The sequence below is a fragment of the Hemitrygon akajei genome, chromosome 11, assembly GCF_048418815.1.
Source record: "Hemitrygon akajei chromosome 11, sHemAka1.3, whole genome shotgun sequence".
In the NCBI taxonomy this organism is placed as follows: domain Eukaryota; kingdom Metazoa; phylum Chordata; class Chondrichthyes; order Myliobatiformes; family Dasyatidae; genus Hemitrygon; species Hemitrygon akajei.
The window spans coordinates 113,908,018-113,924,414 of NC_133134.1; the positions used below are offsets into that span (position 1 = coordinate 113,908,018).

The following is a 16,397-nucleotide window of genomic DNA, read 5'->3' on the forward strand; positions in this document are numbered from 1 at the left end:
TCATATGTTTTGGTCATGTTCAAGCCTTGAAAAATATTGGCAAGATGTATTTTCTTTTTCTGTACTTTTTAAAGTTAGTTTTAAGCCCAATCCTTAGACTGCCTTATTTGGTACTGTTGAGAAAAGAGTTATAATTTTGGAGCCTTCTCATTTGCAGGTACTGGCTTTTATTTCTCTTATGGCTAGGAGGGCGATTTTTCTTAAGTGGAAGGATATTGCCCCCCCCCCCCCACACTTGCTCAATGGTTATGTGATGTTATGTCATAGAACATAGAAATTTACAGCTTATTACAGGCCCTTCGACACACAAAGTTGTGCTGACCATGTAACCTACTCTAGAGACTGCCTAGAATTTCCCTAGCACAAGCCCTCTATTTTTCTAAGCCCTATGTACCTACCATGTTTAAATCTAGAGAAAATTCATTGTTTGATTTCTGATTCTAACCAAGATTTTCAAATGTTATTAGGGACCCTTTCTGAACTATTTTAAAGATCTTTGAATTATTATTAAAATATAGATCTGGGCTATTATAAAACACTATATGGTAAAGTACTTTTTTAATCTCTTTTTTACCAAACAGCTTTGTTTTGGTAGGGGATGTAGATTTTTTTAAATAATTAACCATACTATTGTATTTCATCATTCAATTTATTTTATTTGATTGATCATCAATATGAGATACCATGATTGTATCAGTATGATTTATGTTTAGTGCATTTTGTGCTATCTTATTTTGATTTATAATAAGTATCCTTATGAATTCTGTATTTGTATATATGAAACTTAAGAAAAATATTGGAAAAAGAAAAGAAATATAAAATCATTTGGTAGAAATTAAATCCTGAAGTCATTGTTCTTTCGTCAAGTGCAGAATCCAGGTTTACAGATTTTGTTTACTATGCCCAATGTTCTCAGTAAAATTCTTAGCTGAAGCTCCTTTCTTTCAATTTCCTCAATTCACATAACATTTAATAAGCCTGTTGAATTTTATCCAGCCATTAATTATTTTATTGATGTATTGAATCTTTATAAGAAGGGATTTATGCTCTACATAAGATCATAAATAGGAAGACACCAGCTGACCCTTCAAGCTGCTCTGCTTTTCATCAAGATATGTAACTCTATTTATGTGCACCGTTTCTGCAATTCTTGTAGTTTGACATCTTTTGATTATGTTATGAAAATACACCAGACAGCTGTAGAGGTTCAATTGTTATGTATGGAATTTTGAAGATTCAACATTCACAAGATTACAAGACAAAGGAGCAGAAGTAGGCCATTCGGCCCATCGAGTCTGCTCCACCACTCCACCATGAGCTAAACTATTCTCCCGTCTAGTTCCAATTTCCGTTTTTTTGTCTCATATCCCTTGATACCCTGACTAATCAGATACCTGTCAATTTCTTCCTTAAAAGCCTTCAATGATTGGGCCTCCACAGCTGTATGTGGCAACGAATGCCATAAATTCATGACCCTCTGGCTAAAAAAATTTCTCCTCATCTCTGTTTTAAATGGGTACCCTCTAATTCTAAGACTGTGACCTCTTGTCCTGGACTCACCCACTAAGGGAAACAGCCTTTCCACATCTACTCTGTCCAACCCTTTCAACATTTGAAATGTTTCTATGAGATCCTCTCTCATTCTTCTATACTCTAATGAATACAATCCAAGAGCCGATAAACGCTCCTCATATGTTAGTCCCTGCATTCCAGGAATCATCCTAGTGAATCTTCTCTGAACTCTCTCCAATATCAGCACATTCTTTCTAAGACAGGGGACCAAAACTGCATACAGTATTTCCAAATGGGGTCTCACCAGTGCCCCATAGAGCCTCATCAACACCTCCTTACTCTTATACACTATTCCTCTTGAAATGAATGCCAACATAGCATTCGCTTTCCTTACTGCCGATCCAACCTGGTGGTTGACCTTTAGGGTATCCTGCACTAGGACCCTCAAGTCCCTTTGCACTTCTGATTTTTGAATTTTCTCCCCATCTTAAATAATAATCTGCCCGATTGTTTCTTCTTCCAAAATGTACATTTCTCAACATTGTATCTCATCTGCCATTTCTTTGCCCACTCTCCTAAACTGACTAAGTTTCTCTGCAGCCTTTCCATTTCTTCAACATTTCCTGCTCCTCCACCTATCTTGGTGTCATCCGCAAACTTAGCCACAAAATATTCTGAGTGAGGACTGCCAAAAACAGCTACTCCTTATTCTGAAATTGTAACCGCTAGTTCTAGCTTACTTTGCAAATGGAAATATCATCCCTGCATTCACCGTCTTGAGTCCAGTAAGAATTTAAGTTTCAGTGGAATTGGAATTGGTTTATTATTGTCACATTTATCAAGATACAGTAAAAAGCTTCTCTTGCATATTATTTATACTGATCAGGCTATTATTGAGGTAGAATAAGGTAAAACCATAACAATGCAGAATAAAGTGCAACAGCTACAGAGAAGGTGAGTGCAGATAAACAAGGTGCAAACTCATAACAAGGTAGATTGTGAGGTCGAGTCCATTTCATTATACTAGGAAACTATTTAATAGTTTTATAACAGCAGGGTAGAAACTGTCCTGGAGACTGGTGGTACGTGCTTTCAGGCTTTTGTATCTTTTGCCCTATAGAAGAGGGGAGAAGAGAGGATTTTTGATTGTGATTCAGTGAGAAGTAGAGACAGAATTCATAGAGAAGAGACTGGTTTTTGTGATATGCCCACAATCTTCTATAGCTTATTGTGGTCATGTGCACAGCAAACCAAGGATTCTTTCTGTGGTACATCCATAAAAATTGGCAAAGTTCGAGAACATGTAAAATGTCTTCACGCTCCTGAAGAAGAAGAGACATCTATTTGCTTGGACCAGGTTAGGCTGTTGGTAGTGTTCGCTCCTAGGAACTTCACTTTCAACCCTTACAACCTCAACACCATTGATACAGGCACGAGCATATACACTGCTCCCCTTCTTGAAGTTAATAACAAGATCTTTTGTTTTGCTGACATTGTAAGGTTATTCCACTGACACCATCATTAAGCTCTTTATCTCCTTCCTGTACTCCAGGTCATCATTATTTGAAATATGGCCCACTGCAAACTTGTAGATGGATGTAGAGCAGAATCTGGTTATGCAGTCCTGTGTGTACAGGGATTCTGAATCTGAATTAAAAGGCTGAAGATGCAACTTTCTGGAGTACCAGTATTTGGATTAATTATGTTTGGAGATGTTGCTGCCTATCCTTTGATTGCAGACTATTGGTTAGGAAGTCACAGATCCAGTTGCAGAGGGAGACATTGACTCCCACAATCTGCAGTTTAATGATGTGTTTGCTTGGAATTAGAGTATTGAAGGCAGAGCTGTAGTCGATAAAGAAAAACCGAAATCTGAGCAACACACGCAAAATGATAGAGGAACTCAGCAAGGCAGGCAGCGTCTATGGGGGGGGTGGGGGGGAGTACAGTTGAGGATCCTGCCGGAGGGTCTCTGCCAAAAATGTCAACTGCACTTTTTTCTATAGATACTGCCTGGCCTGCTGAGTTCCTCTATCATTTTGCATGTGTCAATAAAGAATAGTCTGCTGCAGGTGTCTCTACTATCCAGATGTTCCAGAGGTGTGTAGGGCTAGGGAGATCTCAGGATCTCCCAATTTAAAATTGTGATTTTAAATGCTAGATTCCAGCATTTTTGCACTACTGATGTTATACTAACAATTCCTTTGCATTTTTCTTAGATAGTGAGGTCAGATTTACTCCACCGGTCTATTTCTAGTTTATGCTTTCTTCACGCTGATGGGAACTGAAGATAAGGCTCAAGGTCACTGAAAGCTAAATTTTACAAGGTGCTCAGTACAAAGATGTTGTGTTGCTCTTCTGTGGTTTCTTATAGCACCTTAGGGCAGCACATTGGTGTTGCTGCCTCTGAATACCACAGGCCCGATTTCAGTTTCTTCCCTTTCTGGAGAGCTTAGTGAGATTGTGTTCCATAAATACCAAAAAAGTTTTTAAAAGATAATGATCCCTGGATAAGATAAATTTCAAGTTCTCCAGAAAGGTTATTACTTGCAATGACCAAAATTTACTGCATAGTAAACATTGATGCTAAATAATGCTTATTCACAATGAGTTTCATAGAAATCCAAATTGTAAGTCCCTATGTTCTCAACTGCAGAAGTAAGTGGAAATTAATTGCATTTGAACTGTTTATGATTAGAGGAATGTAGTTTGGTTTTCTGAAGCCTATTTAGTTTTACTTTGGTAATCTTTGTTAACGTTTGATCTTTAGAGTAACTAATGAACTCTGAAGTTTCCCAATGTTTCATTGCTTTGATTGACACTGAACTCTAATCACTCTGATAAGATCTGGTTTGGTTTTGTACTAGTAACAATTTTGATTTTGTATCAAATTCAGTTAAAGTCATGGAGAAATACAGCACAGACACAAGCCCTTCAGCCCAACCAGTCCAAGTCAACTACAGTACCCAGCCAGCTCAGCCCATGACCTTCTAAGCCCTGCCCTTCTATGTACCTCTGTGCTTCTTAAATTATACCACTGTACTTACCTCAACCACTTCTGGCAGCTCGTTGGATATGCTCACCACTCTCTGCATGGGGGAAATATTTCTCCCTTTTAAATCTTTTCCCTCTCACCCTAAAAATATGTCCCCTAGTTTTGGACTCCCCCACACTGGGGAAGAGACTGTTACCATCCACCTTATTTATGCCATTCATAATTTAAGCACTTCTGTAAGGTTGACACTAATCTTCCTACATTCCAAGAATAAAGAGCTAGCCTGGCCAATCTATGACTCATCACAGATTGCTCCCTATTTTTCATCATATTTTGTTTATTCTTTTTGCACAGGCTTAGATATAAATTTACGTTATTTTTCATGCTTTCTATCATACAAAATTTTGGTTTGCTCATTTTATCATCAAAATGAGTCATAGTCCCACATTTCTGAAGACAATTGTGATTTTAAATATTGAGTTGAAAGAAATTGTAAATCTTACCTTGCCCTGGAGTAGTGTGAAATGAAGCAGTTCTGAAGCAGTTGAAGTCATTGCTGCAAGAACTGAATGCTTAACATTTCAGCACAGGAAATGTGAATTTGTCAGAAAGGTGGTTGGCGATAGTCTGTAAAGCAGACTGCAGTGCATTAATTTCTACGGTCTCATGACGTGCTCTTTCAACTGATTGACTGGAACAAACTATGGTGTAGCAGCAAAACTATGAGATCCATTTCAAACAGTCAGATTAAGTTCTACTTTTACTTGTATAGTCTTTAGTTTTATGTAGGATGTTATTTGTAGTGTTTGTATTTCTATAATTTAGTTTAGTGCATTTTACACAGTTTATTATTAATAAACTTTTAAGTGAGTTCCAGGTCATTTTGCTGTTTTATGAATCTCGAGTGGATTAAGCTCAAATTTAAAAGACAAATGTACATTAGTTAATAATTGAATTGGAAAAGGCACTTCTTCCAAGCTTGCAATGTAGCCTGCTCTTGAAAAATGTGATGTTTTCCCTGTCCATGCCTTATTTGCAATTTCTCACATACATTTGTTTCTTTTCAATCCTATCATTTTTATTTTGTACATTGATGGAAATGACTTGTGAATACCTCCCTCTTCAAATAAACATGTGAAAGGCCTTGCAAGCAAAATCTCAGTCTCTAAGAAACCTAACCTGTTGAAAATTTAAGGATATTTCTTCATGTGTATTTTGAACAAGAACAAATAAATGTAATCAGCAAAGGCATGTGAGGGCTGAAATAAACCATGGTGTTTGTTGACACACTAATCCAGTCCAGCCTTGACTGTGTATGCTTGATTGCCGTAGGAATCTGGAAATGGCTGATCACAACTAGATTATTCCATTTTTCCCAGTGACAGTTCGTCTGTCTGACTATGTGGGAGAAAACTGCTCGTGGGCATTATGAAATTTGATCCCAATTAAGTGCACAACTGATTTAATCTATGGTGGACAGATTTGTTTAATATTTAGATGCTTGAAGTAATGCAAGTTTATGTTTTCATTCTTTTTCACTTGACTAATAGGACTCTATGGGCATTATTCTGATACTGATTTAGTGATGGAAATGTATATTTGTTATGTACAGTTAATATTTCATTTTGTGCTCTAGTGTGGGGAACCCTTCAAAGAAGATGATGTGATTGTACTGAATGGGAGTAAAGAGGAAATGGCAGATCTTCAACGGCGAATGGAGGAAAGAAGACATGTAGCCAAGCTGGAAAAAGTAAGCTAGTAAAAGACAAAAACCTTAGAACATTAAGACAATTATGGGCTGTGAAGCTGATGTCTTGACCAGTGTTTTGCAATGGCTGCAACTGGCCAGGCCATTTTGTCAAGGTAATGATAATAATGAAATAAGTCAATCAGCTTCTGAATGAGAGATATTGGGAGAGCTATGAAGTCACCTACTTAAAATTGCTTTTTCTCATTTAATTGACTTGGGCTTCAATTTTAAATTAATCATCAAGCTATAAATAATTTTGAATGAAACATTTAAATATGATTGCTGTTTCTAATGAAATCAGGATGCAGTGATTTTCATGGCTTTCCTTTAAAATGAACATAATTGAATTATTTAAAAAGTGGACAAAACTAAAAAGGTCACAGAACTCTGATCTTTTCTCAGTACATACATTCCAAGTACTGCTGTCACGTATTAGTTGATTCAACTAATGTTAGTCAGTTTGCTGCAGTTCTCAGCTAATAGGGACTCAGTAATACCCTTGGACTTTTGGAATCTGCTTCTCACCTAGTCTTTATTTACCTTCCCAGGGTAGAGTATACAAACTACAGTTTGCTGAAATATACACTTCCATATGGTAGGATCCAATGTTCAAATATATCTATGGAGGTCACCTTTTGTATATTACTGTTACACACAAACTCATGTCCAATTTGTGTACATGCTGTCAGAGGCAACACAATCACACTCACTGAAATACATTTACGCATATGCACAGGCGCCACAATAGCATGGCACTATACAGCTCGGGGAGTTGTGGAGTTTGGAGTTCAATTCTGGCATTGTTCTGTAAGGAGTTTCTGTACATCCTCCCTGTGGAATGCATGGGCTTTCTCTGGGTGCTCCAGTTTCCTCCCACAGTCCAAAGATGTACAAGGTAGGTTAATTGGTCGTTGTAAATTGTCCTGTGATTAGGTTAGGGTTAATTGGGTTGCTGAGGTGGCATGTCTCAAAGGGCTGGAAGGGCCTTTTCCACACAGTATTGCTAAATAATTAAGTCAAGTGGACTTCTACATAATACAAAAAAGCACAAGTATGCATGCTCACAACTTAGAAAGACACAAAAACAAGTACATATAGACGTGCATGTACACATATGCAATCTCTTCACAATTCACTAATGCATATGGACTTGTGGCTGAAAACATAGTCATACATGCATATGTATGCACGTAAGCACTCAAGTACATGAAATCCAATGCGTACATACTCATACAATGGGGGTACTGTGGACCATGGAAGAGCTCATCAACAATGAAGGAACTGATATATTTCTAATTCAGAATGGTGCTCAACTGAGAGGGGAGCCTGCAGGAAGTGGTTCTCATCATTTTCTACCCATGTCCTTTTGATAGTAGAGCTCAGAGTTTCTGAGAGGCTGTGTGAGGAATTGCATTTTGTAGATGCTCTGCACCACAGCCACTGATGAAGGGAACATGAGGAGTAGAGAGTTGTTCCTTAACGTGATAGTTGTTCAGGGAGCAGTGGAACCTCAGGAGCATATGGCCGGCATTATGAATGGAGGATAGCATGTAAGGGGTGTTTGATGCTTATGAAAACAGTTCATTGTTTATGAATATCAACTAATTCTAAATCGGGTTAGAAACTGCAAAGTGAAAGTAAATGTGGAAAAGGCAGCATTAGTAATCAGGGTAGAATAAGAGATTATTGGGACAGAGCTTGTAAGACAATATTCATTCTTGAGCAGCCTTGGCTATATCAGTATGTTTTAAATTTAAGAACTTTAATAGTACAGTGAGCCATGGGGTTCAACTTAAAACTGCAAAAGGTAGGATCTGTGGTTAAATGGGATAAGAACAAATAATATGCTTATCAACAAACTGATGCTTAGATAGGGCTAAAGTTACTTTGTATATCTGTTTTTCAATAGCAAAAGATAAAGGGGAGGGTTATCCCATTGTACATCAGAATAGATTAAGCTGATGGTGCCAATTGTGAAGACAGTAATCAGGGGCATGAGGTGGATCCTCCAAACTTCTTCACTTGTGCTCTTCTCCATACCTCCTAATAAAAGACCCCAAACCAGGCTACTGTCCTTCAGAAACCTGATGCTGCCCAGCTTTCTCAAATCTTCCCTCTCATCCTACTGGGCAGAATGTTACCAAGACAAACCCGATTGGCTGACACAACCTTCATAAGTTGGGCGAATGGATCCTTATCTCAGCTGAAATCAGAGCACTAGATTATGAAACTTGCGTACAGAACACACTGCATTTGCAGAAAGTGACTAAAATATAATGCCCAACAGCATAGCAGTAGAAATAGTTTTAACCAGAGTACACAGGGAGTGAATGGGGCCTCTCAAAGACCAAAAAGAGCCTCTATGTAGAGCTGCTGGAACCTAGTAAAGTCATCAATGGAATATTTTCCTGCTTTTATTATGGAGAAAGAGACTAAGGAACTTGGTGACAACTAATCGGGATGTATTGAGGATAGTCCACATAACAGCTGGGGAGGTACTGGGCATCTTAAAACATCTAAAAGATGGGTAAATTTCTGGAGCCTGGTAGAATACTGGGAAGTTAGTGAAGAAATTGTCAGGGCTCTGAGTGAGATACATGTATCATTTTTAGCATTGTGTGAGGTGATGAAAGACTGGAAGGTGGCTAACATTGTTCCTTAATTTAAGAGGTGCTGCAAGATGATGGAAGATTTTGTTTTGGACTGGAAGCCCATGACTGGTAGTGCACTTCTGGGTTTGGTGCTGGGCCCATTGTTGTTTGTACAATCTCATTTCAGATCATTGGCGTAGATAACAAGGCATAGTTAACAAGTTATCAGATGATGTGGTAACATAGACAGTTAAGTTGGTTACCAGGAATTATAGCAGGATCTTGAGCAACTGGGAAAGTACGATAAATAATGACAAATGGAGTTAATTGCAGATAAATACAAGGTGTTGCATTTTGGGAAGTCAAATCAAGGTAGGACTTTAATGATGAACAAAGGCCCTAGTGAGTGTGTTGAACAGAGGGATCTAGGAGTACAAGTACATTGTTCCCTGCAAGTGGTTTCACAGGTAGACAGAGTGGTTAAGAAGACTTGTGACATGCTGGCCTTCATCAGTCAGGGCACTGAGTATCTAAGCTGGGATGCTAAGTACAAGACGTTGGTGAGACTGCCCTTGGGAGTAATGTGTTCAGTTTTGATTATTCTGTTATAGGAAAGATGCCAATAAACTGAAAACAGCAGAAAAGATTTACGAAGGTGTTATTAGGACTCAAGAGGCTGAGCAGTTTACGGGTTTATTCCTTGGAGCATAGGAGACTGAAAGTGACCTGAGGGGGCAACTTTTTTCACAGAGAGGGTGAACAAGCTGCCAAAGAAAGCAGTTTGAGCAGTTGCAAGAACAACATTTTTTGGGAAAAAAAAAGATTTGGATAGGTACATGGATAGGAAATGTTTGGAGGGATATGGGTCAAACATGGACAAATGGAACCAGCTTATATGCGCATCTTTGTCGGCGTGGGCAAGTTGGGTTGAAGGATCTGTTTTTGTGCTGTATAGCTCTGGCTCTATACCTAGTTGATCCAGTCTCCTTTCTAGTTATAGATTGGGGTAACCTGGGATTGCAGAACTATCTGGTTGTAATGCCTGTACTGAGATCTACTGTTTGAGCTGGGTTCATGGTTCAGATTGACAGTGTGGTCTATGATGTTAACTGAAGAAGCAGAACCTTGCCTTTTCCATTTGTTGTCTTGTTGGCTTCAGTTCTCTGTGCTTATATATTAATTGTATTTCTTACAAGTAGTCATTTTGTTATTCTTTCCCAGAAAGCTAAGAAGTCCAAGGCCAATGAAGAGGTTTCTAAAGCTGGACTTGTCAAAGGTACTATATAAAACTTATCGCTGATTATTTACCACTATTTCACAAGGACATTGATTCATGGAGTAATTTGCTTCCCAGCTTTTCCACAAAATGCATATAGATTTTGTTAATTAAAGTACAAAATAGTTTACAAGAAGAATAGTAATTGTAGTTCTTTTGAGAAGTCATTGCCAGATGTGTCTGGGCTTATATCTTAAGCATTACGATCTCAATGTAAAAGATTGGTTAGTGCAATGCAGAATTTCAATAATAAATTAATGTGGAAATGAGTATGTGGAGAGTGAGACTGTGTATGGAGCAAGAGTTTAAGTTTCCACTGCAGGAGAGTGAAACCCAGAGTTTACTGAGCGTGAGAGCCAGTTTGTGAGTTGCTGATAGGTTAGTTGGCAGATAACTGGTTAGTGTTCTATTTTAAACTCCTTTGTTTACTTCAGATGAGTGAATGAACCTTATAAATTCATATATAGCAGGACAACTCAGACCTGTGAAAGTCACAAACGATGCCATGTATGAACCTCAGCTTGCTTCCTACATGGAGAATGTGATGTCAGAGAAACACAAGCATCAGACTTAGCTGGTCTCAAAACTGCTCACAGCCATAGAATCTATTAAGTTTCTTGATCAGTGGTGATCCCTAGGGTACTAGGGTGGGTTACTTGGTAATGCTGTTGAATGCTCCTACTTTGTCCTTCGTACTCTTTCCACTGCCCTTCCCATTCCTCAGTTCACCCTTGCCTCTGTACCTGCCCCTAAACTATTTGCACCATTCAGCAATTCTGATAATCCATGGTTATTCAGTTTAACCACCATTAGTGGCTTGATATGGTGTGGTGTAAATTTGGTCTTGCCCATTCTGCTCCTTTCCGATAGTGCCTTTCATTCTCTGCCCAGCTGTTCTCATTTTCTTATTTGCACTTACTGTGGCCCACTCCCAGACACCTATACATTATCTTGTTCAATGATGCACATCAGTCTTCTCAGTGGGTCCTCCTCGTATTACTCTTGCAGTGATGTGAGAAAGTGTGATATCAGAAAACCAAAGTGCTAGGAATGTTTCCTAATGAAGGTAGCTGGTTTGACAATGGAAATTCTTTGTCCACATCAGTCATGAGGCTTTGGATAAGATGTTTCCCATTAAGCAGTGCATACCTGAAGTGGTTCCAAGTTTATATCCAAAACTCTGCCAGTTTAGTTGATATCAACTGGAGCAGCAGTTAGGATGTGGCACGGTGTGGAAGAAAAAGTCATGCAGTCTTCTAACACTTAAATGGTTTGAAATTACATCCACTGAGCAGAGATTATACCCAAGTATGGGTGTCACATACCAGCACTTTCAAACATGATCACTTGTGGGGAGGTGTGGATAACTGGTACTTGTAGAGCCCTGGATGGAGTGAAAAAAATATTCTACTTACCTGAAAACCTATGGAGCCGATAACTTAAGTAATGAATTAGAGGGCATATATTATGAAGAAAAGTTGAGCAAGCTGAGAATTTTCTTCTTGGAGCAAAGGAAGATAAAAGATGACTTGATAAAGGTGTATTAGATGATAAAATACATTGGTAGAGTGGACTGCCAGCACCTTTTTCCCAGGAAAGCAATAGCTAATACAGAGTGAATAATTTTAGTGTGATTAAAAGAAAGTATAGTGGCAAGTCAGAGGTAGTTTTTTTTGTATATAAAGAGAGTGGTGGGTGCGAAAAACTCATAGGGGCAGATACATTAGGGACATATAAGAGACTCTTGGGCACATGGATGAAAGAAAAATGGGGAGCTAATGTATGTGGCAGGGAAGGGTTAGATTGATCTTAGAACAGTACAGGCCCATTGTTAAACCTACTCCATGTTCTCCAGAACAGATTAAAAGTTAAGCAGGAGTATCTTGCAACAGAAGTGAAGTCTTTAACCATAATGGAGGGACCAAGGTGTATAAATATTTTTGTTTTCTTTTACAGAAATCTCAGGGCCATCAAGCCAGAAACACGAGAAAAAAAATACAGTTGACAAGATGGCTACCACTTTGTCAAGCACCAGCACTGCAGGTTAGTTCAGTATGTCGAATGTTGTGGAAAGAAATTGATTTTACAGCTGGCATACTTTGATTTTTGGGTATTTTTTAAAATTTAGTTCAAATCTCTAATATTGCTTAAATGAATCAAGGGTTTTAATTGCAGTTGACACCAAGATGTTGAGCATACTCTGAATTAGGAGAATTTTAGTTCAGAAGCTATTCTTTAATCTTGTTCTTAGGTGGTACTTTAGGATCAAGGGTAATTTGATCCCTCTCTAATTTTGAGAGTTCTGAGATGACTGAGGCCAGTGTGGGACCGGCATCCTATTCTACAGATGGGGTAGGATGTATCTGAAGGGATAAATGGATGGGTACTTCGTGAGGTGGATGTACCATTTATATCATGCTCTCAATGCTTGAACCTAAGGTTCTCAATGGCATTCCACATGCTGCTGCTCGTATGCCAGGGATTGCCAGAAATCAGTAAAGATGTTGCACTTTTTTTCTCCCTCCGAGGAATCTTTGAGCGCATCCTTGAATCTTCTCCCCTCTCAGCTGTGTAATCTTTTCCCTTGATGGAGCTTGGGATAGTGAGTCTGATACTGGGCATGCAAAAGTGGCTTGCCCAGAAGAGATGACTGGGGTGTTGGTTGCTCTAGAGAGGGCCATGAGCTATTCCCCTGGTTTATTTGGAGGATTCTGAGGTAGTTCTGAATTTTGCAGAAGAGCAGGGATCACTACCTTGTAGGTGATGGTGAGTTGTGAGGCAAGTTTTAAGTTTTGATCTTCAAACTCAGCTAACCAAAATCTGTTCTGACACCTTGAAAAAAATGGTGAGTATCATCATCCCGACACATAAAGTGATCTCAGAGACTCAGAACTTTTATTGTTGGAAGGCAGGGTGACAGCAGGGACAGGTTGTTAAATACCTGGGTCTTGTAGATGTTGAATGCAAGGCCTATCCTCTTGTACATTTCATTAAATAAATTGATGATGGCTTGGTGTTGGGTGCATTTAGCACGTGCCATGAAAAACTGCAGCACAACCAAGGCACCATGCAGGCTTAGAAAAATGACATTTATGGATAGATTAGACTGGACTGTAAATTTGCTGGGCAGGCACAATGCATGGAGATTTTTGTTTTAATGGATTACCATCAGTCTCAAAGAAACAACCATTCTTGAGGCAAACCAACACATCCTGTGAATATGATGGCTGCTGCTGCTGCATCATTGTGTGATCCACGAGCAAGGCCACTGTCTCTGAGAGCCAGAGACAGGGTGCAATCCTGACCACTAGTGCTGTCTGAGGAATTTGCACATTCTCCCTGTAACCTCGTGAGTTGCCTCCAGGTCTCCATTTCCTCCCAAATCCCAAAGACAAATGGGTTGTTAGGTTAATTGGCTACTTCAAATTGCCCATTAATGTGTAGAATGTGAGGAGAATTGATAAGAATGTTGGGAGAATAAAACACTAGAATTAATACAGGATTAGTGTGAATGGGTGATTGACGGTTATTGTGAACTTGGTGGGTCAAAAAGCCTGTTTCTGTGTTGTATCTGAAAGTTCAAAGTAAAATTTATTATCAGAGTCACCACATACAGATTATTTTTCTGCAGGCATATTTAACAAATCTGTAGAACAGTAACTAAATGAAATCAATGGACAACAAACTGAGTGAATGCAGATATAAAATAGCAATAAATAATGAGCATGAATAACAAGAGTCCTTAAATGAGTGTACTTATCCCCTTTTTGTTCAAGAGCCTGATGGTTGAGGGGTAGTAAAGGCTGATTTATACTTGTGTGTCGCATCTGCGCCATAGGTGTCGCGTATCCTACGCTGTTCCCTACACAGTAGGGTGACGTGCACCTCTCCAGAAAAGTTACTCACGCATTGTGGCAACGCAGACCGCAACAAGTGTGAATGGTCTGCTTGGTAGCATCGCATTTCCTCCTACGTATTTCCAGTTGCTTCTTCTCCGCCATGATTGTAGGCTGTGCGTACACCGATACGAAATAGATGAACCAAATCTTCAAATCTACCTGCCGACATGCAAAAATGTTTGAAATGCATTTCCTTGTCCATGTCTCTCATGAAGAAACTCAACACAGTGGTGTAGAAACCCCACTGCCAACTAGCGTTTTGGCACACACCAACGCGTGCTTGCTATGGCGTAGAGTGACACACAAGTGAAAATCAGGGCTACGGTGTAGCCCATACACACAAGTATAAATCAGCCTTAACTGATCTTGAACCTGGTGGTGCGAGTCCTGAGGCACCTGTACCTTCTACCTGATGGCAGCAGCAAGAAAAGAGCATGGCCTGGGTTGTGAGGATCTTTGATAATGGATGCTGCTTTCTCCAATGGTTGGGAGAGTTTTATCAGTTTCACTTTACCTTTTTAGGATATTCCGCGCAAAGGGTGTTCCCCTACGGGCCGTAATGCAGCCAGTCAGCACTTCACACCACATATCGATAGAAGTTTGCAAAGACTTTTGATGACATGCTGAATCTTTGCAGATTCCCGAGGAAGTAGAGGCACTGTTCTGCTTTCTTTGCAATTATGTTTATATGATGAATCCAGGACAGGTCCTCTGAGATAGTGGCACCCAGGAGTTTAAAATTATTGACCCTCACCACCTCTGTTCCTCTGTTGGGTACTGGCTCATGGACCTCAGGTTTCCTTCCCTTGAAAGTCTATGATCTCTGGCTATATTTACAAAAAAAAAAGGCCACTTGCCTATTGTAAACAATTAATATTCTTAGTTGGTTATATTTGATTAAAAATACTACAATATGATGAACAGTTCAAGCCATTTTTTTTTAAAGTTTAGTCTAGTTTGCTCCATGTCAGAGGTAAAAAATGGCTTTCAAAAATCCAAATACTGCAGATGGTGGAAATCTGAAAAAAAAACAATAGAATGGAAATTCTCAGCATTTTTGAGGCAAGGTCCACACTTAGTTGTGTTTGACTTGAATGCCACCGTGCTGAACTTCTATCTACCATAATTTCCAACAGTCACGTTGCAGAAAATAACGTTTCTTTTAAGCACCTAACTTGGAACTGAAGGTAATCAGAGATTACACTTCATGCCAGAACCACAAAGACTTGCAATTGTGTGGTCCTGTATTTAGTATTTGATAAGGTCTGCTAGCTCTTTGTGTGAGTGAAAAAACATAAAGGAGCAACTAGAACAGGGGTTCCTGACTGGGTCCTTGGTTAATGGTCGGGGTCCATTGTATAGAAGAACCCCTCACTAGAAACAGACAAATTCAGAGGCTTGGTGAGAATTGGTTGTTGAGAAGGTTTGAAAGAGAATGGGAGGCTTCATACAGATCTGCAGGAGGAGTAACATGAAAGCGCAGTTTCACTCAGAGCAGGATGCGATCAGCAGAGTTCTCACCTACTTGCATAGGAAGTTGGTGTGGATTCATTGATAAAGTCAAGTGTGAAAAGAATGCAGCTTACTAATAACAATTCTGATGAAGGATTGAAGCTGTGTAGTTTTGTAGCCAGTTGTCTTGTTGATGTGAATGTTTTGAGGTATGTTGTAGTTTAAAAGAATATCATAAATTTGCAGTCAAGTCTAAAAAGGGGAAGAAAATGAAATTGGTAAGATATGTGGAACTTTATGGTTCTGTTTTCTGTTGTATCAAGTCAAGTCACTTTTTATTGTCATTTCGACCATAACTGCTGGTACAGTACACAGTAAAAATAAGACAACGTTTTTCTGGACCATGGTGCTACATGAAACAATACAAAAACTACACTGAACTATGTAAAAACAACACAGAAAAAAACTACATAAACTGCATAAAGTGCACAAAACAGTGCAGGTATTGCAATAAATAATAAACAAGACAGTAGGCACAATAGAGGGCAGTAAGTTGGTGTCAGTCCAGGCCCTGGGTATTGAGGAGTCTGATAGCTTGGGGAAAGAAACTTACATAGTCTGGTCGTGAGAGCCCGAATGCTTCAGTGCCTTTTCCCAGGTGGCAGGAGGGAGAAGAATTTGTATGAGGGGTGCGTGGGGTCCTTCATAATGCTGTTTGCTTTGCGGATGCAGCGTGTAGTGTAAATGTCTGTAATGGTGGGTAGAGAGACCCTGATGATCTTCTCAGCTGACCTCACTTCCGCTGAAGGGTCTTGCGATCCGAGATGGTGCAATTTCCGAACCAGGCAGTGATGCAGCTGCTCAGGATGCTCTCAATACAACCCCTGTAGAATGTGATAAGGATGGGGGATGGGAAATGTAC

General features: G+C 39.3%; 2 protein-coding genes across 3 annotated transcripts in view; one reads left to right on the forward strand and one right to left on the reverse strand.

The window, feature by feature from the left end:
* rtf2 (replication termination factor 2) overlaps positions 1-16,397 on the forward strand; it is a 54,916-nt gene that overhangs the window by 33,988 nt on the left and 4,531 nt on the right. The window contains exons 6-8 of the mRNA XM_073061546.1: positions 6,144-6,257; positions 10,070-10,124; positions 12,081-12,167. Coding sequence (XP_072917647.1) covers positions 6,144-6,257; positions 10,070-10,124; positions 12,081-12,167 — 256 coding nt within the window. The remainder of the gene's footprint in view (positions 1-6,143; positions 6,258-10,069; positions 10,125-12,080; positions 12,168-16,397) is intronic.
* The window catches only part of gcnt7 (glucosaminyl (N-acetyl) transferase family member 7), a 50,936-nt gene that overhangs the window by 27,502 nt on the left and 7,037 nt on the right, over positions 1-16,397 (reverse strand). The window lies entirely within an intron of this gene.